This window comes from Nematostella vectensis, chromosome 8 (genome assembly GCF_932526225.1).
Source record: "Nematostella vectensis chromosome 8, jaNemVect1.1, whole genome shotgun sequence".
NCBI lineage: Eukaryota > Metazoa > Cnidaria > Anthozoa > Actiniaria > Edwardsiidae > Nematostella > Nematostella vectensis.
In genome coordinates this window covers 7460169-7484469 of record NC_064041.1, presented here as the reverse complement: position 1 = coordinate 7484469, position 24301 = coordinate 7460169, and the positions used below count along the sequence as shown (strand labels likewise).

General features: G+C 40.4%; 2 protein-coding genes across 3 annotated transcripts; one reads left to right on the top strand and one right to left on the bottom strand.

Moving 5' to 3' along the window:
- Nucleotides 1-1162: 1162 nt before the first annotated feature.
- LOC5515236 (zinc finger protein 628) lies at nucleotides 1163-16674 on the top strand. 2 transcript variants are annotated; one of them, XR_007312413.1, is made up of 11 exons: nucleotides 1163-1266; nucleotides 2672-2876; nucleotides 3262-3717; nucleotides 4022-4300; nucleotides 4817-4900; nucleotides 5751-5877; nucleotides 6537-6593; nucleotides 7551-7680; nucleotides 8351-8809; nucleotides 10097-10989; nucleotides 16266-16674. XR_007312413.1 is itself a non-coding variant. In XM_032384912.2 (10 exons), the coding sequence occupies exons 1-10, from the start codon at nucleotides 1192-1194 to the stop codon at nucleotides 10934-10936; spliced, it is 2712 nt and encodes a 903-aa protein (XP_032240803.2). In that variant the 5' UTR covers nucleotides 1163-1191; the 3' UTR covers nucleotides 10937-11312. The 2 variants fall into 2 exon arrangements, 1 of the variants encoding a protein (XP_032240803.2); XM_032384912.2 differs by lacking the exon at nucleotides 16266-16674 and having other exon boundaries at nucleotides 10097-11312.
- A 1934-nt stretch (nucleotides 16675-18608) lies between these two features.
- LOC116619771 lies at nucleotides 18609-20046 on the bottom strand. The gene is made up of 3 exons (XM_048731695.1): nucleotides 19865-20046; nucleotides 19163-19238; nucleotides 18609-19074 (listed from the first exon to the last, which is right to left on the bottom strand). The coding sequence occupies exons 2-3, from the start codon at nucleotides 19230-19232 to the stop codon at nucleotides 18695-18697; spliced, it is 450 nt and encodes a 149-aa protein (XP_048587652.1). The 5' UTR covers nucleotides 19233-19238; nucleotides 19865-20046; the 3' UTR covers nucleotides 18609-18694.
- Nucleotides 20047-24301: the final 4255 nt, after the last annotated feature.

The window sequence follows — 24301 nt, the reverse complement described above, 5'->3', positions numbered from 1 at the left end:
CGTTTCAAGCGTAATAGCTCTATTGGACCAGATCTTTATTGTAGGGCCATGGCCCCCCTGGCTACGCCCCTTTAAAGGTATGTGTTTTTTGCTCTTTTGAACATTAAACCATTAAAGGCTATATTACTGTCACTGTTTTTTTTTATTGGATGTAAATGGTTCCAATGACTTTGCAATGGGCCTCCTCTTAAAGAACCAGGTACTATAAAATCATGCATCAGGGGTAAATCCATGGGAATGCTGGTGCAAGAGTGTGAGAACATAAAAAAATCCCTGTTATGCAGATGTACAATGTATGGATGGCATGAAAAGCTATCATTCTTAAGCACTGGAGCCCTTCTTCATCCTTTGGCTTTTCAGTCTTTCTTGGCTGGTCGATCCAGATGCAACGACCTTCGTGCATAAATATTTTTTGGGCACAATCGAACATATCAAGAAATTTTAGCCAAAATTGTCGTTTTTCCCAGACGAGGTCACTTCCATATAAGGAAACTAATATATTACTTATTTGGAACACCTGCACGATTCTTGTCATTTTTTGGGCTGCCGTACCGCAGGTGCTTCGCAAACTTTGTATTCAGAAAAGAAAAACAGTGACTGTGACCATCTTTAGTCAATGGAGAAAGCTTCTGAAAAGAAACTGAACCATGACCCCTAAAACGACAACGGTCTCTTCATAAATGTGAACTTTAGAAGCACACTAGCATACACACATTGGCACCAATCGGGCCAAGACGGGACGCTAGCACAGTCTATTAATGATTTTTTTCATGTGAATTTTTCTTTGCTTTCCCCCCCCCCCCCCCCCCCCCCCCCCCCACACACACACACACAGACACACAAAAACACACTACTTTGATATGGATATGTATATGTATATGCGATATTTTTGTACTTCTATAATCGTCACAAAGTGAGGGTCCTTTCTTGTATGTATCTATAAATATATGATTCTTCTTTCTAACTCAAAAATGGCTCCAGGATCAAGTTCGGCTCCAAGTTAAAAGTACAACGATAAATAATCTCGATAAAATGTCTTGTTTTTATTGGGGATATCAGTCCTCGCCGTTTCACGTTATTTATTTTACTAAAAGCGCTCGCTCGCTCACCGCTACCCACGGCAGATCATGCCAGCTCCTACCCATAACTCCATGCGGGTTTGTCTAGACAGTGATTTGCACGAAGAAGAAGATGGCGGAACCTGAAAGAGGTTTGTCTTCGACTAACGCGTCTTTCCAGCTTCGTATACAAGACTCAAACCACGAGGTACCGCTCGCTGTACTTTATTTCTTGATTCTATCGAATAGTTCAGTCGCTTGATGCCATTTTAGTGCATTAGCTGGCGAATTTAATCCGGCTGTTTTGAACAGCCGCTTTCAATCGCTTGTGCCATAACGGTTTCAGATCAGCTCGATTGAAACGAAAAAGGACGAGTAACAACTTCAATAAAAATCGCCCTACTAAGGTTAACTAATTCAATATTTGTGTGTATTTATTGCTGATAGTGGTGGAAAGTCAAGAATAAAACTTCATTTGTAAATAAATTTATAAGTTATTCGTCTGTCTTGTCAATGCATTTCTTTAACAGTTGTACCTATATATTTTTTCTAAGAAATCAAAAATAACATTTCTACTGTCATGTAAAGGGAAAATTTTTTTTTCTCTGAAATCCTATTTTTAAGCGATTATATAAGGTTTTTTTATTCATAGCATTTGATCTTCTTGATTAAAATTCTTATGCAGTCACAGGTAGCCCAAGCTCTCTTTTTGTGCCTATTGATATTTAAACATTGTTGTAAATACAAAAAAAGTGGAAATGAAAAGAAAAGTTTTTGAGAAGAAAAGTGTATTTTAAGTATTATGTTTACCTTTTGCATGTTCTCTAACCGCATAAAAGCATTTTTGGTGTTTTTGAAAATTCAAACACTGTTTAGGATAGGACCGCTGTATCCCTTAACCCAAAACATGTTAATGTCCAGATACTCAAGAGTCAGGGGGCTTATGGCCATATAACAACTGCAGTTATATCAGTCTTGAACATTTTTTTTTATCACACCAAAACCATTTGAGAGAAAGATTGACCCTGTGATGCTAGTGTATGGCCTCCCACCTCTGCTGAAACAGGTTCGATTGCCGATTAAGACATGGATAGTATCTTTCTGTTACTCGGCTCTGAATTTGACTTGAACATATACATATGTGAGCTTACTAGAAGCTTGTGTTCCTCAGTTCCAAGATAGGAAATTCTTAATACATTTGGATTTTAAATGTGAAGCCCTTAGAACATGATTTGTAAAAGTGCTATATAAATGCTATAAGTGCTTTAAATGTAGCAAAACTATGTGATCGTACTGTAAGACAAGCTGTTACTGAAAGCTCTTAATTCATTGTAATTTTTTTAATTAAAAAAGTGTACATTATATTCATAGTTGTCACAAAGTGACAGGTGAATTCTTGTACTAACATAAAATTAGGAGTAATTTGGATGTGAGCATTAATGGTTTACTTTTGTATATTAAAAACCTTTTAAAATGGTTTTCCTTGTTTGGCTATATGTAGATGTGCTAGAAAGACTAGTTAGACTTTCCCTTGCGTACACATTCCTCATTGCCAAAGCTCATTACACAATAATCTAAAATCTAACTAAAAATTGCTTGATATCTTTTCGCAGATAACACTGTATAAAGACAATTTTCCAGTCTTGAAGGCAGAAAGGGGAGTCACTCTTGGCCTATTAAAACTGATATACTCCTCAGATGAGGGCAATAGCGGAATCCTATTGGGTGTTAAACCGAGAGTCAATGACAGAATCCCATGTCTTATCACATTTGATAGCACCTCACTGAACCATGCAGAATATGATCTGATAGTGCAAGGTTAGTATGCAGTGCTATTTTCTTATGTCAGGTTATATCCTGTTATCTGACATTACTATAATTTATGACTGTCTTAAACTTACAGATATTTGGAGGAGATTATTCAGGCATGATGGTCTTGGAAATATTTCCCAAATTTGGATATAGACTAATTTAGCCCCCCCCCCTCCCTTCCCCCACTACTTTTTGTGGTGCCCCTTGACCCAAAGTATGGGTATGATTTTCTTATCATCTTATTGATTCTGATAAAATCACATTGTATATAAGGAGTGGCATATATATGCTGAATATACCAGGAGGAACAGAAATTGTATATTCAAACTGTTTTTTTAATGCAATTCTTTTAAGTCTCCAAATTTTTCTATGGATAACATTTGCTTTCTAGATGTCAGTGGTATAGAAACAATGCCTAAAGCAATTCTACAGCAAAATACCCAACAAGACAACCTGCATGTCACAGATCAGCTACAATATGCACAGGAGCTCACTCCAAGCCGCGAGACCCCACCCAGCAGCCAGATTACAAAACCTACCACCACAAGCACAAAGACAAGACAGAGGGTCAATAAAAGGCATAGGGGCCCATCAACCAGGACCTCTAGAGCAACACCTCAAGCAGCCCCTAAACAAAGCGTCCCTTCCTCAATGATGGACTTTGATGAAGAGCAAATGGCAGAGGAGATGATTGGCAAGAGATATCAGTCACCCAGTTCACCACAGGGGGGAGGTGAGGTGAGTTTGAAAGAAAAGGAGCAGGATGATGAACCACCTGAGCCTGACTCCACAGGGAACCCACCAGAAGAATTCCACTTTGTGGCTGAGGACTATGGCTTTGATATTAGTAAGTACCGTCGGGATAAATCAGAAACAAAATGTCTACTTAATGCAAAAAAGGCAAGGACAAAGTTGATAAAAATAACAAAATAGGGTACAAATAATGTGGTTGTTATCAGACCAAACAGTGTTTAATGTTACAATTATTAATTATTTATCATTTAATTAACAAAACACAGCATACTATACAGTGCTGATACTTATACGTGATTGAAGCCCTTGGCATATATGTTAACATATATCTAATAAATAAAAAAACTGTCACATAAAGAAAGTCAAGAAAAAAATTAGCCTCATTTGCTACATTTCAGATCTTGTGAGCCCCACCCAGACTGATAAAGGGGTACGCTGGCCCTGTTATCGCTGTGGCAAAGACTATTTTTCTGCAGCACACTTAAGACGGCATTGGATCATTCACACCTCCTTTCGCCCCTATCAGTGCAATGTTTGTGAGAAGCGTTTCCCCTTTAACTGGGATCTGAAAAAACACATGACCAGACATACAGGAAACAAGCGGTTCAAGTGCCCCTCATGCCCCAAGTCCTTCAATACAAGAAGTGAATTAAAATGCCACAATTGGCTACACACAGGTAGAGGTTGGGGTGATACAAGAATAATGTTTTGATGATGGTGTCAAGTCCTTCAATACAAGAAGTGAATTAAAATGCCACAATGATGAATGATTATGATGATGATGAAAGTGATAGTGGTACATTAGTAGTTCAATTAGAAAAGACAGTGATGGTGATCATACATGGTAATATAGTGTGTAAGTATGATGATGGTGATGATTTGTAGTAAGCGAATAATAATTGCAGTATGATATAAGGATGATGGTAGGAATGATGGTAAAAGTGATAATGGTACAGTAGTAGTTCAGTAAGGAAAGACGATGATGGCGATCATACATAGTGATATAGTGTGTAAGTATGATGATGGTGATGGTTTGAATAATAATTGATATATGAGGATGATGAAGAATGATGAGGGTGGTTTAGTTCAGTAGGAATGGACGATCATTCATAGTACAGTGTGATGTATGATGATGGTGATGATTTGTGGTAAGCAAATTATAATATTCTTCATTTAACTTCTATTCTTTACAGGTCAGAAACAATTTAAGTGTACCATATGCCAACATGAGTTTTCTACAAGTTCCAACCTAAAGATTCATTACCGAAAACACACAGGTATATCAACGTTACTTAAAGAGTCTACAGTGCAGTCACTATCCATTTAACGTCAGAGTCCACCTATTGGCTGGTGTGACGGCACATGGGGGTTGATTAAGGCATCCCTCCATGCTTTTCTGGTCAGATGGCAGTCAGGGGACATTATATTAATTTGCCCCAAGCAATGTCAATTTATGCTTCCCAAAGAAACACTATAGTGAAGAAAAGTTGTTCAAGCAAACACACAATGTTATGATGGTTAAATGCAAAGAAATGGCAGATGAAATGCAAAATGCCTTGGGTAAATACAGTAAGTATATAAGACATACAATGCAGGAAGTATTAGAATTTAGCTCCCGTACATACATTTATTCTTATTTTTCTGGCTGAAAGGGGAAATGTGGGAGGGATTCTGTCACTCAATGTGACACATGCCTTATGCCGGTGAGTTTGTGACACATGCCTTATGCCGGTGAGTTTGTGACACATGCCTTATGCCGGTGAGTTTGTGACACATGCCTTATGCTGGTGAGTTTGTGACACATGCCTTATGCCGGTTAGTTTGTGACACATGCCTTATGCCGGTGAGTTTGTGACACATGCCTTATGCGGGTGAGTTTGTGACACATGCCTTATGCCGGTGAGTTTGTGACACATGCCTTATGCGGGTGAGTTTGTGACACATGCCTTATGCGGGTGAGTTTGTGACACATGCCTTATGCCGGTGAGTTTGTGACACATGCCTTATGCCGGTGAGTTTGTGACACATGCCTTATGCCGGTGAGTTTGTGACACATGCCTTATGTGTTGAGTTGTTGCCTTGAGTTTGTAACTATTTTTAGTTTGATTTTCATTGCTTGATTGACAGGTGAGAAGCCCTACAAGTGCGAGTATTGTCCGAAGGCATTTCATATGATGGGTCATTATCAGTACCATGTGAGATCGCACACTGGACAAAAGCCATACTCATGTGAAATTTGCGGCAAGAAGTTTAGGTATGCATTCTAAATGTAGTTCAAAAGCCATACTCTTGTGAAATTTTCTTCGGGTTTTCCGGTTTTCCTCCCTCCACAAAACCAACAATTTCGAACTTAGCTATGATCCGTGATCATGTATAACGGCTGCCTGAAGCGCCTTCCCATGCCTTCAACTCGACCACGTCTGAATCGGCGCTTTCGTAATTCAGCATCTAGTGGCGATGAGAATGATAAGCTTACTCCAGTTCATTTATTCATTAAATATTTATTTATGTGTGAATCATTATCTAAAAAGCAATTTTTTGATATTATAGTCTGAATTATTTTCTAAAAAGTATTGGATGTATAGTCTGAATCGTTTTCTAAAACATATTCATGTATAATTTAGTTTGAATCATAGACTGAATCGTTTTCTGAGACGTATTGATGTATAATTTAGTCTAAATCATAGACTGAGTCGTTTTCTAAGACGTATTGATGTATAATTTAGTCTGAATCATTTTCTAAGAAGTATTGGTTTATAGAATAAATCGTTTTCTAAGAAGTATTGATGTATACAGTAGTCTGAATCATTTTCTAAGAAGTGTTGGTGTATAGTCTGAATCGTTTTCTAAGAAGTAAGTCTGAATTGTTTTCTAAGAAGTATTTATGTATAGTCCCTGTTGTTGTTTCTTTAGCTATTTAAACAACAAGAATGAGCACATGAACATTCACACTGGGGCCAAACCATACAGGTATGTGTATATAATTAATAGCCAAACCATACAGGTATGTGAATATAATCAATAGCCAAACCATACAGGTATGTGAATATACTCAATAGGCAAACCATACAGGTATGTGAATATAATCAATAGCCAAACCATACAGGTATGTGAATATAATCAATAGCCAAACCATACAGGTATGTGAATATAATCAATAGCCAAACCATACAGGTATTTGAATATAATCAATAGCCAAACCATACAGGTATGTGAATATAGTTAATAGCCAAACCATACAGGTATGTGAATATAATCAATAGCCAAACCATACAGGTATGTGAATATAATCAATAGCCAAACCATACAGGTATGGGAATACAATCAATAGTCAAACCATACAGGTATGTGAATATAATCAATAGCCAAACCATACAGGTATGGGAATATAATCAATAGCCAAACCATACAGGTATGTGAATATAATCAATAGCCAAACCATACAGGTATGTGAATATAATCAATAGCCAAACCATACAGGTATGTGAATATAATCAAAACCTAACCCTGACAATTTTTGTTTTGTTTCTGTTTTTAATATAAAAAAATATATATATATACAAAAGCATCAATGAAAAATGCAGGTTATAACTTAAGTAAAGAATTGAACTGTTTACTTGGAGTTTAATAGCCAAGTTAACTTTCAAATACCAAATGTTATTATCTTAAAGCATGATAAAGAAGTTTACAGTTCAATTAACCTTCCCCACATCTTACCACAACTCATAGCGATGCACACCTGAAAACGAGGATAAAAACAAACTTTGCCGTCTTCACGCATGCGTCGCAAAGAGCTGTGGGGAAATGTGGGGCAGGTAAATGCTATTTTATCAGCTGGAGGGAGGTGTGCACGCTCCATGTGTTTGACACCAGCTTAAGATGCATAATGTTATCTCATGTTGTTTATAATATAACTGTACCCACCAGTTGTCCCAAGTGCGATAAGAAGTTCCGCCATCACTCCTCGCTTAAACAGCACACGTACAGGCACGAGGGCCAGAAACCATACAAGTGTCCGATGTGCGGCAAGGGATTTGGACAGAAGACCAATTACCAGGTCAGATGCTATATGTGACTAGCACACTTGCATGTGATGTGTATTACTTGGGTATTGTATTGTGTTACATTGTGTGACTTGGATGTGTTACCATGTACTTGCATGTGACTTGTATTGTGTTATATTGTGTGACTTGGATGTGTTACCATGTACTTGCATGTGACTTGTATTGTGTTACATTGTGTGACTTGGATGTGTTACCATGTACTTGCATGTGACTTGTATTGTGTTACATTGTGTGACTTGGATGGGTTACCATGTACTTGCATGTGACTTGTATTGTGTTACATTGTGTGACTTGGATGTGTTACCATGTACTTGCATGTGACTTGTATTGTGTTACATTGTGTGACTTGGATGTGTTACCATGTACTTGCATGTGACTTGTATTGTGTTACATTGTGTGACTTGGATGTGTTACCATGTACTTGCATGTGACTTGTATTGTGTTACATTGTGTGACTTGGATGTGTTACCATGTACTTGCATGTGACTTGTATTGTGTTACATTGTGTGACTTGGATGTGTTACCATGTACTTGCATGTGACTTGTATTGTGTAACATTTTGCGATCTACGTGCCTTCTGTGACCTGTGTGTGACATTGTGTTATTTGTGAATTTGGCTCTATTTCCTGACTTTATTCGTGACGTTAATCGTTTGCGTGACAGGTCCACTTAATCACCCATAAGGACAAGGACGAACGAGGTCAGACGTGCGAGCTTTGCGGTAAGAGACTCCTCTCGCGTCGTGGAATCAAAGAGCACAAGCAACGCTGCGTCAAGCGCACCGTCGACCGCGCCACCGCGCCTCCGAAGCCTGAAAAAGAGAAGAAAACTGGGAGCTTCCCCTGCGAGAAATGCCCGAGGGTATTCAAGTATGCGAAGAACTTTGACGCGCATATGAAAGCGCACGCCATAAAGGAGGCTAAACCCAGGAAAGAAAAGGTTAAGAAACCCAAAGCCCCCAGTACACTTCGCGTCAAGTGTCCGTTGTGTGACATGAAGTTTAATTTCGTGCGGCGGCTAAAGACGCACTTACAGGTCAAGCATGCAGGTGTAGAGGTCGAGCTCCCCCCGGATATTGCCGCGAAAGAAGCGACTCAAGACCCCCAAAAACGAATTAGACCGGTAAGACAGGGTGGGGTTGTAACTGTATGTATAAGGGGGGGTACAGATTCCCGGTGAGTCAAACCGAGTGAGTCATTTCCATTTTACAGTATATTGGGTGAAAACTCAAAATCCTTACTACACCGAGTTGATTAGATGGACTAGAAATTTTAATTTACTCAGTCGCTTACGTCAATCTTTGAGTTTCCTATGGTGTTTCGGATTTTCTGTATTTGAGGATGTGACGTCACCTAATAGCCCCTGGAGGCACGCCACAGGAGTCCCGAGCAGGGAAGAGGCTGACATTGTGTTACAAAGCGAGACAGTGTTCAATGTTTGAGCGTTTTTCGATTTCTCCACAGGTACCCCAAGCTCAATAAGCTGAATAAATTTTACGCGTTTTTTTTATGGTTCACGTTACCTTGTGTGTGTCATGGTTTACAGTAAACATTGTACAAGGGGAAACAGAACTACGTAACTTACGACAACGTCGAAATGCCGGCCGAAATGGCTTGAAACTTCACCCAGACCACATTTAAGACTCCACTGTCAGGTCAGAATATTTTTGAGAGTTTTATTTCGTTTTATTTCGTAGTAAAGTGAACGGCTTATTTCAATCCCGTATGTTTACTGTAAACCATGACACACACAACGTGTAACGTGAACCACTATAATTTATTCATACACACAATGAGCTTGGGGTACCTGTTATTTCTCATTTTTTAGTACTACAACCGTACTTGAAAGTTGAATATGAATTTGATAATTTTAAAAGTTATGTTGTTACTTTCTATTATATTATGTGTACCTACCCTATTCAGTAAAGTCATTAAAGGATTTCCAAACCTTAAAAGCACATCTTTCAGAGCGAAAACATTCAGGCTAGTACGATTCTGCAGAGAAAAAAGACCATTAAAAGCATTCTCATGCATAGCCCCTCAAATATCGAATGGACTATCCCTTATATATATAGTTTTAGTATATACTGTAAAAATCGGGGACCTCGCAAGAAAAAGCGATTTGATTGGTTGAGGAACTTGGGATAAAATGCAATATACACCTCCTAGGAGGTGGATATTTTCCTGCGCCCCGAAATCATCAATCAAAATGGCGTGTATGTTTCCGGAAAGAAAATTGCTCTAAAGCTCGTTTTATATACTAAAACAATTATACTATTTCCATTTCGGCGGATACTGGCTTTAAAAATATCTACCTCGAGCCTTCGGCCCTCGGCCTAGATATTTCGCCACTATCCACCTCAATGGAAATGGTATAATTGTTAAATATTGATGCAAAGTATTTTTCCAGATCTTACCAAACCAAGATCGACCCAAGAGAATGCCGTACCAGCCCCTGAGTCTCCTACCGCGCGTTCACATTAAGCCACAGACAACCCATCAGAGTCCAACACCAACGAACGTCACAGTTCTCTATGTACCCGCCTCCCAGGCACCTAACAAGCCGCTTTCAACTTTTAAACATACTGCGGGCGACAGCCGCTACGTACCTATTGTTCCCAAGCCCCCTTCTCTGAACACGACTTCCAGTCAGCTCACTTCCGTTCAACTTGCTTCCTGTCAAATCAGTTCCGGTCAATCCACATCCGGTCAACAAACTTTCAGTATGTCGACCCGAGTAACCTCGTGTGTGCCGTTGGTCGTGACGCAAAGCCTAACAAAGACTGTGACGTCATCTCCAATAGTAGCTGGCTCCAAGTCTCTTACGGCTTTAGCGCAACTGAACAAAACGATAACACCGGAAGAAGGAAAACAAGGTGAAACTGGTTCCCAGGCCATTTCTGCATTAAAGCGGCTCTCGGTCAAAGTGGGAATGGGGGACGATATCTTAGTGTTGCCACACAGATCTGCGGAGATAAGGACCCGAAGTTCTGAGCACCTATCCGCATTAGAACAGCTCTCAAAGCGGGTCGGGGACTCCGGCGCACCGGTCTTGGACCCTCAGACTCAGATCCCCTTGAGGTACCCGCGGATGGATCCGGCTGGCAGCAGCTCGGAGTCTGGTGACAAGGGAACAAATGAGTCATGTCAAGAAGACAATGGGAATTCCACGAATATATCTGTGAATAGCGAGGGAGGGGAGGGAAAGGCGGTTGACCACAGCACCGATTCAGCCGCCAAGGAATCTTAGTCTTCAATTGAAGTCGCGTCAATACGGTGGAGTTTTGAAAAGATCGAAAAGAGGTATTGATGCACAGAGCAACGTTTTTTCGTTTACTCAATATATATTCTCGACTCTTGTACTTGTACGCTCGACTTGTGCACCTACGCAACCACGTGACGGAGCGCTTTGAAGTTTACCAGTTCCGTGACCAATCCCACTATTAACTATGGTTTAAGGCAAGGAATTTATACCTTGAATAACCACAGGTAGCCCAGGCTCACGGCGAGTTAGAAGGTCTACTACAGAGTTTTTATGAGGGGACCGAGCTTGTTGCAAATTTTGTTAAAATAAATATTCTGACTTCAAAATAAAACAGTAGTTTGACGGTGTAATACCTCACTAACCTCTGCTGCTGTTCTATTCCGCGATGAATTATCATTCTAAGCATTCTAAGCTGTTTTAGCCGCTGCAAACTCTTCCATTTGCCCCCGTGATATGAAATAGACAAAAATTTTGCCCACACTGGCAAAATTCAAATCTTGGACTATTTTGTTTCTTTCATATTTCCGATGAGCTTAGAAAGTATTCGTAGTAGTAGCTTTTTAAAGAGGGTAACACAGTATAAAAGTGTGCTGCACTTACAATTAGAAATTTAGGGTGAAACACTTAAAAAAGCTAGTTAATCATATCGGAACTAGTTTCGGATTTAAGATAAAAGTGTTCGTTTTTGGGGGCTCTTTCTCCATGCTGTCTCTACGTAAGGTCACTAATACCCTAGTAAAACACAACTACTGTATTCAAATAACGTTCGTTTACATTACACTATCATGACTTGCATCCAACAGCTTATACTCTTAGAGTCGGGTCGAGGAAATATAAAAAAAAAGACAATAAGTGCCCATGAAGACGAAGCAATTGAAATATCCTTATTGCTTTATCTTGTCTTCTTCTGATTCTTTCAAGATATCGAAACTCTACAATAAGTTTTCGCTTTTAAGACTTAAAGCTCATTTGACCGTTTTAAAAACCGTCCGAATGGAAGCAGGCTATTCGAGCCAAACGCAAGGCAACATCTAAATTCTTAAAAAAACAAAACCCCTGAGAACTGGGAAAACAAAAGAGCAGCCCGCAATGAGGCCACTCGACAAAGAAGAATAGCCATAAAGCACTACTGGAGGAAACAATGTGAGCATCTTAAAGAGAAACCTAGGGAGTTTTTCAAAACGTTCAAACCTTTTCTCAGCTCTAAAAATACGACTCGAGACAATGAAATTCATCTCAACGATGTCGATGGAACACTTGTTAAAGGCCAAAGTCGCGTAGCTGAGATACTGGTAGATTACTTTTCCATCATTGCAGACGGTATCGGTGGCGACAAGGCTAAATTGTCTTCACCTGACGATTTTATGGATCATCCCAGCACAATACGCATCTTGGATGTGTGTTCTAACACCACTCCTTGCCGCGAGCTGCGACCTGTCACGGAAGGCCAGGTTTTGAAGGAACTTCACTCTCTTAAACCTGGAAAAGCAGCTGGGTGTGATGCCATTCCCCCTAAACTTCTAAAAATAGGTGAAACGGAGCTTTCTAAACCTCTTCTCTTTTTAATTCATGCATCAAGTCAAAGGTGTGGCCTGGCTCATGGAAGCTCGGTGATTGGACCCCGGTATTTAAGAAAGACGAGAAATATTCAAAGGAGAACTATAGACCCATTACTGTTTTGCCTTGTGTAGATAAAGTCTTTGAGAAGCTTATATGCTCACAAGTTGCAAAAAGTTTTGAAAGACACTTTTTCACTAACTCTTCGGCATACAGAAAATCACACAGCTGTGAGACGATCCTAATCAATCTAATAGAAGGCTGGAAAAAAGCAAGGGATAATAAACTGTTAGTTAGCATCCAACAGATATGTCTAAAGCCTTTGATTCACTTCATCCACCACTGCTTCTGAGTAAGCTTAAAGCTTACGGCATCCAAGAGAACTTGATAGCACTACTGGGTAGCTACCTTTCTGAAAGGAATAACCGGGTGCGCCTTGGCCGCCATGTCAGCTCATACAAGAATATCAATCGGGGATGACCATAGGGTTCTGCTCTAGGTCGACTATTATGAAATATTTTCCAGAACGACCTATGCTATCACATTGATGGAAGTTTATCCATGTATGCTGATGATCATCAGATTTATCACCCTGGAAGCGATCTTAGCACCGTGATTTCAGATCTCAGAGTAAGTGCAGACCATGCTACTCAGTGGTACGATTCAAGCCTCCTAGCCCGCAATCTAAAAAAGTATCAGGTTTCACATCTTACTGGTAATCGCCGAAAAAACGCCGACGCTAACGCAGCTCTTTATGTGCATGGTGAAATAATAAATGACACTAATGAACTCAAACTACTAGATGTCACGATTGACGACCAGTTAAATTTTAGCACCCATATCAATGAAATCTGTAAAAGAGCTGGTGTTCTAATGCGCCTCAGGAATCTTATCCCCACCAACGCCAAACTACAACTATTTCAATCGGCAGTTCTGCCTCACCTCACCTACTGTCACCTTGTGTGGCACTTTTGCCGATCAAGTGACAAGCGCAAGCTCGAAAGGGTACAAGAAAGAGGACTCAGGGCTGTTTTCAAAGACAAAAGCTCTAGTTACGCTAACCTCCTCGAACGGGCTAAGCTACCTACCCTCTTAAACAGACGGCTGCAGGACATTACTAATCTACAAGGTGCACAATAACTTGTGCCCTCCTAATATCTGCGGCATTTTTAACAGACACAGTGCCAACTATAATCTAAGGCAAGCAGATTTCTCCCTTCCAAGGTACAACACCACTACTTATGGAAAGCACTCTTTAAGGTACCTTGGGCCAAAGCTTTGGGGGAAACTGTCGGTCACTATAAGATCGTCACCGAGTTTAAATACTTTTAAACGCAAATAAAAGAAATCGACATTTCCCTCCTGATTGATGATGGGACAAAATGCTGCTCTTTGTGCAAAAATTAATAAATATTTTAAAATTCTACATTTATACGAATATTTTTTATATTTTATTTTTTATTATTATTTTTTATTCTATCTTATATTAATTAAATTAGTTATAAAGTAGTAGTAGTATCAATATAAAGTATCAGTAGATATAGCTCTTAATTTTAGTATTTACAGATATATATATCTTTTTTTCCTCTCATTTCGATGTTTTGGTTGTGGCCCCATATTAGTCCGGACTTCGTTTCCTGAGCTATGGACTAAGGAGTATCCCTCGTGTATATAAAAGCACGAGGAACGCTTTTGTAAGGACAAACGAGCTCGTACTAAAGGAGGGGCCCAGGGAGTAACCAAAAATATTTGAAATGTTATATAGTCAATGTTAAAAGAACTCCTTCTGAAGTATAAAGTAACTCCTTCTGAAGTATAAACATGGGTATGATGTTGAAGATAACGAGATGTCGAAACTCCTCACAATTTATGTCTAAGGTCAAGCTTAAGCTGAATCTAATCGGATTTGAACGAAAGCCAAACTCGCATTAACAACCAATATATTAAGGTCAGGACTCGTAGGCATCAATACAACAATTAAGACACTTTAAATCCTTTCTTGGGCAGTACGGCAAAGGCACCATATGAAGAAGCTAATTATTGTGCTTTTGGTCGCCATTGCGGTACTCCCCCATACAGGTAATAATACACCTTTGGTTGCTATTACGGTACCCTGCCAAATAGGTAATGATACACCTTTGGTCGCCATTACGTTACTCTAACATATAGGTAATCACCTTTTGTCGTCATTACGGTACTCTAGCATATAGGTAATAATATACCTTTGGTCGCCATTGCGTACTCTAACATACAGGTAATAATCAACCTTTGGTCGCCATTACGATACTCTAACATATAGGTAATGATACACCTTTGGTCACTATTGCGTACTCTTCCATATAGGTTATGGTACACCTTTGGTCGCCATTAAGTTAATCTAACATAAAGGTAATGATACACCTTTGGTCGCCATTGCGTACTCTGTCATATAGGTAATTATCCACCTTTGGTCGCCATTAAGGCAAGGTTCTGAGATCTATATTATATTTTAGCGTTTTAACAAAGATTATAAAAAAAGATTCGAACATTCTTTTTTTTTTGTACGGTAAGCATGGGTCATTCAAAATCTCCCATACCTTTCTAAGCTAAGTACATCCCTCTGTAACAGACCCGGCGAAACCCGACGCGACGGAAATTTTCGGCCTACCCGAGGAGCTTTTAGCCTCCCCGGCACCCGGTGAAATTTCTTAATCAACCAGCACAATTTTATTCTTAATTCTGAGTCCCCCCCCCAAAAAAAAAAAAAAAAAAAAAAAAACGAAGAAAATCTAGATTTCGCCGGGTCTGTTATAAGTGACGGTGTCCAGAGTAGAGCTTGAAACCCCACAGCAGTATTGACAGCACGAGGGTGCAGGCGCGTGCACAGGGTGCGCGCGCACCTCCTCTTGGCGGCAAAAAGTGGGTCATTTCTTATAAAGGAATCTTCCAATACTATGCTTTTTCCATATGATACCTATGACTACGCACACTCCTCGGCCAATCCTGGGTACTAGCCTGGGGTGGGCAGGACCCTGCCCCCAAAAGTAATCAGAGTGGGTGGGTGCACACTAGTGACATTACGACAAAATAATCAGAGTGGGTGGGTGCACACTAGTGACATTACGACAAAATAATCAGAGTGGGTGGGTGCACACTAGTGACATTACGACAAAATAATCAGAGTGGGTGGGTGCACACTAGTGACATTACGACAAAGTAATCAGAGTGGGTGGGTGCACACTAGTGACATTACGACAAAATAATCAGAGTGGGTGGGTGCACACTAGTGACATTACGACAAAGTAATCAGAGTGGGTGGGTGCACACTAGTGACATTACGACAAAGTAATCAGAGTGGGTGGGTGCACACTAGTGACATTACGACAAAGTAATCAGAGTGGGTGGGTGCACACTAGTGACATTACGACAAAATAATCAGAGTGGGTGGGTGCACACTAGTGACATTACGACAAAATAATCAGAGTGGGTGGGTGCACACTAGTGACATTACAACATGGGCGCGCACTCTGTTTAGCCCGACATAACGACAAAAAAAATCTTTTTATGCTTATGTCGTAATATCCATGTCGTTATGTTATGTTGTCAAAATGTCAAACCATTCACACTTGAACATACGTAGATAGGATTGCGCGCAAATGTCGTTAATTCACTAATGGCCAAGACATAAGAAAAAAATCTTGGATATTTATTGGAGAATCTAATAAACATTTAGCACATGCGTTTTCATTTCATTTTACATTTTCATTTCTTCCATTAGCCATGTCCCTGAAATGCTAAACTTGCTCAAAATCCTCTGGAAACTGTGGAGAGATCGTTATGCCTTGCGAAAAGGACGAAGATACGTGTTACAAGAGAAAATTAGGAGACAGAACAACTAAGGGCTGCTCTGTGAAGGAAAATTGTGAAAGTTTTGTCGAGCGCTGAAAAACAAAAATCAACTACTGCGAGGCGGCGTGCTGCCAGACAGACGCAACGTAGGTGCTGAATCAACCTGTCGTCATAGTTACTGCTGCAGCGGCTTCTGTGGCGATGGCTCGTTACATACTCTTGTAACCTCGGCAACGCTTTGTTTTGTGTGCTGGTGTCAATATTTTTGTAGTTTTTTTTTCAAATTTTCTCTTTATATTTGATTTTGATGTTGATTGTAAGTAAAACGTAATGTCTAATCTCGTAAATTGAGGTTTAAGGGTAGGGCTGTCCCAAAAGATGCCCGGCAACTTTTGAGCACATTTTAGGATTTGCGGCAACTTTTCTCTTTCCAAGCATCCTTTGTAAATGAGAGCGCTTGTGCTCCTGTTTTCGGGTTTTGGGGGATATATTCACCTCAAATTTGCTTTTTTTTGCTTATTTTCTTGGTATCAAACTATCGAACTATTCGCATTTCTTAGCTAATTACATCATTTATTAATCTGGTAATATTAATGGTCATTGCTCAATCTATGGTTTGACCAAGAGGCAGTTTAGTTGGTCAGCGTTCTTTACTACATGATTATTCAAAATGGCGGAGTCCTCGAGTGACGATGAACTCATTATTAGAGGCAATAAGCGAGTGTTCCCTTACTAGCCTGCCAGGCTTTGGCTATCAGTCATGTTGTTTTTCTAAGTAGCACTGTGGACCGGTTTACATAATCCCTCTTTCATTGCATCATAATTTTAATAATACACTTTGCATATTACCTATTTGCGTTAAATGTCCAATCAAAAAAATAATATTGAAAAAATGTTGAAAAGAACTAAGCAGCATTTTTTCTGAAACTTTGTAAAACTTTGCTATATAGGGGGTTAGGGTCAAGGGTAGTGCTATATAGGGGGGTAGGGTCAGGGGTAGTGCTATATAGGAGGTTAGGGTCAGGGGTAGTGGTAAATCGGGGGTTAGGGTCAGGGGTAGTGCTATATAGGGGGTTAGGGTCAGGGGTAGTGCTATATAGGGGGTTAGGGTCAGGGGTAGTGCTATATAGGGGGTTAGGGTCAGGGGTGGTGCTATATAGGGGGTTAGGGTCAGGGGTAGTGCTATATAGGGGGGTAGGGTCAGGGGTAGTGCTATATAGGGGGGTAGGGTCAGGGGTGGTGCTATATAGGGGGTTAGGGTCAGGGGTAGTGCTAAATAGGGGGTTAGGGTCAGGGGTAATGCTAAATAGGGGGTTAGGGTCAGGGGTAGTGCTAAATAGGGGGTTAGGGTCAGGGGTAGTACTAAATAGGGGGTTAGGGTCAGGGGTGGTGCTATATAGGGGGTTAGGGTCAGGGGTGGTGCTATATAGGGGGTTAGGGTCAGGGGTAGTGCTATATAGGGGGGTAGGGTCAGGGGTAGTGCTATATAGGGGGTTAGGGTCAGGGGTAGTGCTAAATAGGGGGTTAGGGTCAGGGGTAGTGCTAAATAGGGGGTTAGGGTCAGGGGTAGTGCTATATAGGGGGTTAGGGTCAGGGGTAGTGCTATATAGGGGGTTAGGGTCAGGGGTAGTGCTATATAGGGGGGTAGGGTCAGGGGTAGTGCTATATAGGGGGCTAGGGTCAGGGGTAGTGCTAAATAGGACGCTAGGGTCAGGGGTAGTGCTAAATAGGGGGTTAGGGTCAGGGGTAGTGCTATATAGGGGGGTAGGGTCAGGGGTAGTGCTATATAGGGGGGTAGGGTCAGGGGTAGTGCTATATAGGGGGTTAGGGTCAGGGGTAGTGCTAAATAGGGGGTTAGGGTCAGGGGTAGTGCTGTATAGGGGGTTAGGGTCAGGGGTAGTGCTATATAAGAGGCTAGGGTCAGGGGTAGTGCTAAATAGGAGGCTAGGGTCAGGGGTAGTGCTAAATAGGGGGTTAGAGTCAGGGGTAGTGCTATATAGGGGGTTAAGTAAGGTCAGGGGTTGTGGTGTATTGGGGGGTTAGGGTCATTGGATATGAACGTACAGCCGTGGTGTGGGTGTTCGAAAAATTGCGTCTATTGAGCCACCCTTCAATTAAGTTTGCGATACTTAATTGCTACTTAAAAAACATGATATCATAATTTATCACCTAAGCCAGGATTTGCTGTGGAGATGTGCAGATTTCACAAACAAAAAAATATAAGAATCGGCGATGTGGTACAATTGTTCAATGAAGTACTTTGTTCCCTGTATTTTCAGTTATTGCGTCCTTTGATGTCAACTTTTAGCGACACAAGGCACAAAATTTCCTTTAATTAAGATTCTTCTATAATTCATTTCATGACAAAAGTGAAGCGACGAAAATAGCCAAAAATAAACTACAACTGTCGACCCTGATAATTCCGGCCGCGTTCGGAATACAAGGGTCACCGATAAAGGTATTACAAAAGTCCGTGCTGTCACAGCACATCAGACAGTACGTCACGCCATATCTTGTCCATTTATTAGTCAATAAATTATCGTGCGTATACGTATTCTGACCAAAGCAATCGATACATCCTCGGCTGAATTCCGTTGTGTGTCCGGAGCTGTTAGTGGTCTTGTACACGCTGCAGTAGTTGAATTGTCGGCTGCACTGCCCTTGGATGGCGTGTGATGTCGTGCTCTCGGAGCAGTTCCCTTGTTTAGAGTTGCACTCTAGGCATGATCTGCAGTCTACTAAAAGTAAAATGAAAATAAAATCATATAAAGTTCATACAAGTTCAGTTTGGAAGAGAAAGAGAAAAAAGCATGTTATTCATCTTACCGACAAATATTTGAGTGTGTAGCATGATGGTGACGTAAACCACACATCTCGACAGGAAGTGCGACATCATAAGCACCTGATCAACACAAAACGCGCCAAACATCAGTCTTGTTTAGGAGTGAAGTGACAACCAGAGGTCTTTGCGAAACAGAATGCTGTTTGCATTTATTCACATTTTTTCTTAGCAAATTCAGTCGTTTATTGACGAGAGCCTAACGCAAGCATTACCGACAGGGGCGGGTAAGAAGGGGGTGGGGGTGGGGGGACACATGAAACAATTTCTATTTGTGGATAGGCACCCCGCTTTGAGTGAAAAAAAGGAAAAAAAACATGCGCTTTCCTTTGTATAAAATAACAAATAAAGTACTAAATTCTAGACCAATTAATCCGCTACCCTTTATAAAACTCTTCTGACACAGCTGTTAAATAATTATTTGAAAATATCGTATAAATCGTTTATATAGGTTATTAATTTATTTGACCGATTGCGGTACTGTCCATGTAATGAAGTTCAGCTGAACCCACTTTGGTCCGATCCCCCCCCCCCCCCCCTGGACAATATTGGTTTTAAAATGTCCGTAAATGAAAGGTGAACGTAGACAACAATGTTTCGTGGGGGAGGGGGAGGGGTAAAGGACATTAAAATCGTCGTTAAGGTATAGATGAGTGCCTTTTCATTAATTTTCTCTAAAGTTTTCTCACCCGTTGTAGATCAACGGCGTACTGTACTCGCACTGTTCTGGTTCGGTTGAAGTTCGACCATATTGCTGCTCTACAGTAAACGGCGGGGTCGAGCCTCTTAATCAATCTCGTGTGCAATAAACTAACGCTAACATCGCATTTTCCGTTGAACTTTTCTACAGCTACACGATAATGCGACCCGATCTAGGCCTTTATTCCAAGTGATCGAAAACATATAAATAAAAACTCTTTCTGATGATTATCTGATGCGTATTCTAAACGATGGTTTTCGTACCTAGTAAACCAAATAAAGCGTATATTTACATTTACACAAATCATACCTTTTAATTTCAGCGGTTCTACTCGATTCTGTGAATCTTTTCGAATAACTTCATCCCATTACACATCTACTGTTTGAGTTGGGAGAGTCGGATTATCTGTGAATAGTTCTATAGTCAACTGAAAAGGAATCATAAAGCCGGAGTCTATTACAATAATGGCAAAAGAAACGTCGGCTGTTGCTGTTGTTGTCAAACAATAAAACCTTACCAACCGTGAATTTGCATCTCTAAAATTTTATGCTCAAATATTGGTAGCTAGTTTTTGTTTGTTGAAAGCTCACAGAGCCCTAAACTTATGATATTAATGAAAAGAAGCTATTCTAATATAAAAGTGAAAATTGCAGATGGAAAAGTTTTATTTGTTCCTAGATGACCTACCTAATCACAGGAAACCTAGATTCGTTACAGAAAATTTGAATAAAGTCATACCCAGTGGCCTTTGCGGGCACTCATCAAAGGACCCTCCTACCGCGTGGCATTCACTGCGCGTGACTTAGCACAGGTATCCCATCGTAATGGAGAAGAAATAATCAGGAATAGCGTTACCATAGTTTGACTGACAGCGATCTAAGCAAAGTCATGCTTCGCCTGGAAACCATCTCAGCTGGAAACAGGAATAATTCCGGCATAAGCGACGATTCCTTGAATAACAATAACTCTTGTCTACAAGAAAACAGTCTTTTGAATCCGTATCAGGAGAAAAGGATCGGGTTTTGGTGGGTGTATTTGGATTGTGTGTGTACTGAAAGAATTGCACACATTGAACACAAGACACAAGAATTGTCAGAGCAAGCGAGTAACACAAAGGGGAGACAAGAAGAATTCACTACACGGGGCCATTGAGTAACTGCAGAGAAAGAGAAGAGGCAAATCTCAAGAGATACTATTTGATAAAAGAAGTAAAAGGAATGCGCGATATGGAAAAAAGTATTTCTGCTAAGAAGAAAAAGTCATTATACTAAGGCTCTAATTTCTATTATTCATAAATGCATTGAATCCTCGGCATTTTGAGAGCCGTAATTATGGAGTTTATTTGGGTTTGGCTCATCGTTTACGCACTGATGTTCTGGGGTTCGGTTCTCAGCTGGCTGATAGGGGGGTACATGCTAGTCAGCGGTAGCTTTAGAAGAGCACGCGTTAGTCACGAGACGAAGCAAAGACGAAAAGCCAGGCTGGCATCTGTGAGAAACAGGGGACTGGACCCGGATATAGCGAGACGGGCCAAAGAAGGTCACGTGGACGCGGTAAAGAAAACTGCTTCAAGTCCCAACCCCGATGAGGCTCATGGGATTGCTTTAAGTCGCTTAGAAGTGGGCAAGCCTCCAGAAGAATTTTCTTTGTAAATGTGAACATTTTAGCTAAAAGGTTTGCTGTATTCAGCTTCTGAATAAAAGGTCGCATGGCAACAGAATGTCTTCTGCCAGCCGCCATTTTGAAGAATACTAACTGTGAGAGAGCGTCAGGGCCGTACCAGGGGGTGGGGCACTGGGGGCACGTGCCCCCCCCCCCCCCCAAAAAAAAAAATCAAAAATTATAAGAAAATGACCAGTAGGGGCGTGGCTGTGCCCCTAATTGTTTTTTTAATGTGCCTCCCCCCCCCCCAATAATTTGAAGATTTACGGCCATAAGCTTCCACTTCCACTTGTGGATTAAGGCAAGCAATACATTTGGAAAATGACATTTTGAAATGTTGAATTCGCCAAGCATTTTTTGTAGAGGTATAAAGGGCCCGGACGACATCAAAAGTGATAAAATTCACATATTTATTGATAGCCAACCGCTCCTTGCTAATTGCTAGTACATTTGAAAACTCAACGGTCTGTTTACAGGTGAGAGTCACACTTCAATAAGCTGGTGGAAATCAAAGCATTAGGTGTTGTGCATGGGTGTTGTGCATGGGTGTTGTGCATGGGTGTTGTGCATGGGTGTTGTGCATAGGTGTTGTGCATGGGTGTTGTGCATGGGTGTTGTGCATAGGTGTTGTGCATGGGTGTTGTGCATAGGTGTTGTGCATGGGTGTTGTGCATAGGTGTTGTGCATGGGTGTTGTGCATGGGTGTTGTGCATAGGTGTTGTGCATGGGTGTTGTGCATAGGTGTTGTGCATGGGTGTTGTGCATGGGTGTTGTGCATAGGTGTTGTGCATGGGTGTTGTGCACGGGTGTTGTGCATAGGTGTTGTGCATGGGTGTTGTGCATGGGTGTTGTGCATAGGTGTTGTGCATGGGTGTTGTGCATGGCTGTTGTGCGTAGGCGTTGTGCATGGGTGTTGTGCATGGGTGTTGTGCATGGGTGTTGTGCATAGGTGTTGTGCATGGGTGTTGTGCATGGGTGTTGTGCATAGGTGTTGTGCATGGGTGTTGTGCATGGGTGTTGTGCATGGGTGTTGTGCATGGGTGTTGTGCATGGGTGTTGTGCATGGGTGTTGTGCATGGGTGTTGTGCATAGGTGTTGTGCATGGGTGTTGTGCATGGGTGTTGTGCATGGGTGTTGTGCATAGGTGTTGTGCACTTTTTGGTTTACTTTTTCATTTATGCCCAACCACTGCCTGCTGGGAAAGCAGATATTATTGAAAGAAACCATGAGTTAATTTCTAGATGTTAAATCTAAAAAAAACATCTTTCGTTTGCCAAGATCAATCATAAATTTGAAATTGTTTTCCAAATCAGCTGATGAAAGTGGATGCTTTCGCACACTTGGTATTTTGCTAGGATGAAAGATGGTGACTGAACCGTTGCCAAAACAAGTTATGCAAACTAGGCATCAAAGGATCGTGATCCACAAAGCTGCAAAGATCTATTACGGATTTAAACCGGAAACATTTGACATTTTCAAATCAAATGCTATCATTTCATGGAAAACTGTGCCATTATTTCATTTGCCATAATCGTCCAGTTTTTTTGGCCTTCGAACGGTAATAATTAGGTAAGCAGATCTAACCGGCCTTGTAGGTACTTACTAATTTTTACGGATTTTTTTTAGTGTTAAACCTCTTATTACCAGTAACACAAAGAGATATTACTGTGATATTACAGTAGTATGTCTTTGACATCACAAATATTCTATGTTAAGCTGTAAAACACTATTTTTATTTCATAAGAGCCTTTTTTATAAGAACGTCCAGGCTAACATATCACCAAATTTTTTAAAATTGGTGAACATGCCAAGAACATGCCGAGGTTCAGATAGCAGCAACATTATTGCTTTTTTAGTCTTATGTGTTCCAAAATGCAGTGTTAAATTGTGTTCATTAATAACAACCTCAAATATTATATTGCTATTTATCATTTGTGTAATTCTCCTTCTAATAATTTTTTATGTACTATATTCTATAAGCACTAAAATTTAAGAACCTTGTTAAGAACATTTTCAGCCTTAAAATGCTCCAAAAATAAGAACGGCCCAGGCTCAACTGAAAATTAGACGTTCTTATAAATCAAAGAGTTTATTTGGTTTATCGAAATAATGGATAGACCACCTTTACCTTTAAAGAAAACGCCGACCAAAAATGAAGCGAGTTTATTGATACGAAAAGTTAAATAATACATAATTTTGGATAGGTCCTTACGAAACAAACCAAAACAGGAAAAGGAATTTTAAGAATTAAATATCGACTATGGTACGTTCGTTACAGTGTATATAAAGTGAAAATATTTTCTCCATCGATCGAAGATTTCGATCAAAGATGAATTAAATTTCAAAAGGAAATGGTACCGCTTATGCAATCAAACTTATTAAATTTCCGTCAAAGCGAAGTGATCATCATATTTGTGTAGCGGAAAAATAGTATTATAAATAGATTTCTGTCTAGTTTTAACATTCCCATTCTGCTCTATTGGTTTTCCTTTCTTCCTTTTCACCTTAAGCAACAACAGTCACATGAGGTTTTGGCAGTTTTTGAGTTTAGAAGTCGTTACTTGCTGTAATGTGTTTGTACCTCCCCCTGGGATGGTTAAGAACGATATTGCGTTACAATCAGTTCTAACTAGCGCGATGACTCTTCTTGTAGCCGTCCGACAAGGTTTTTAATAACTCATTTATATTGGTCTTGAAAGCCTATGTGGCGGGATTTTAGACTAACATTTTACATTCAACGGAGGCTAAAGAAGTGTTTCGTTTC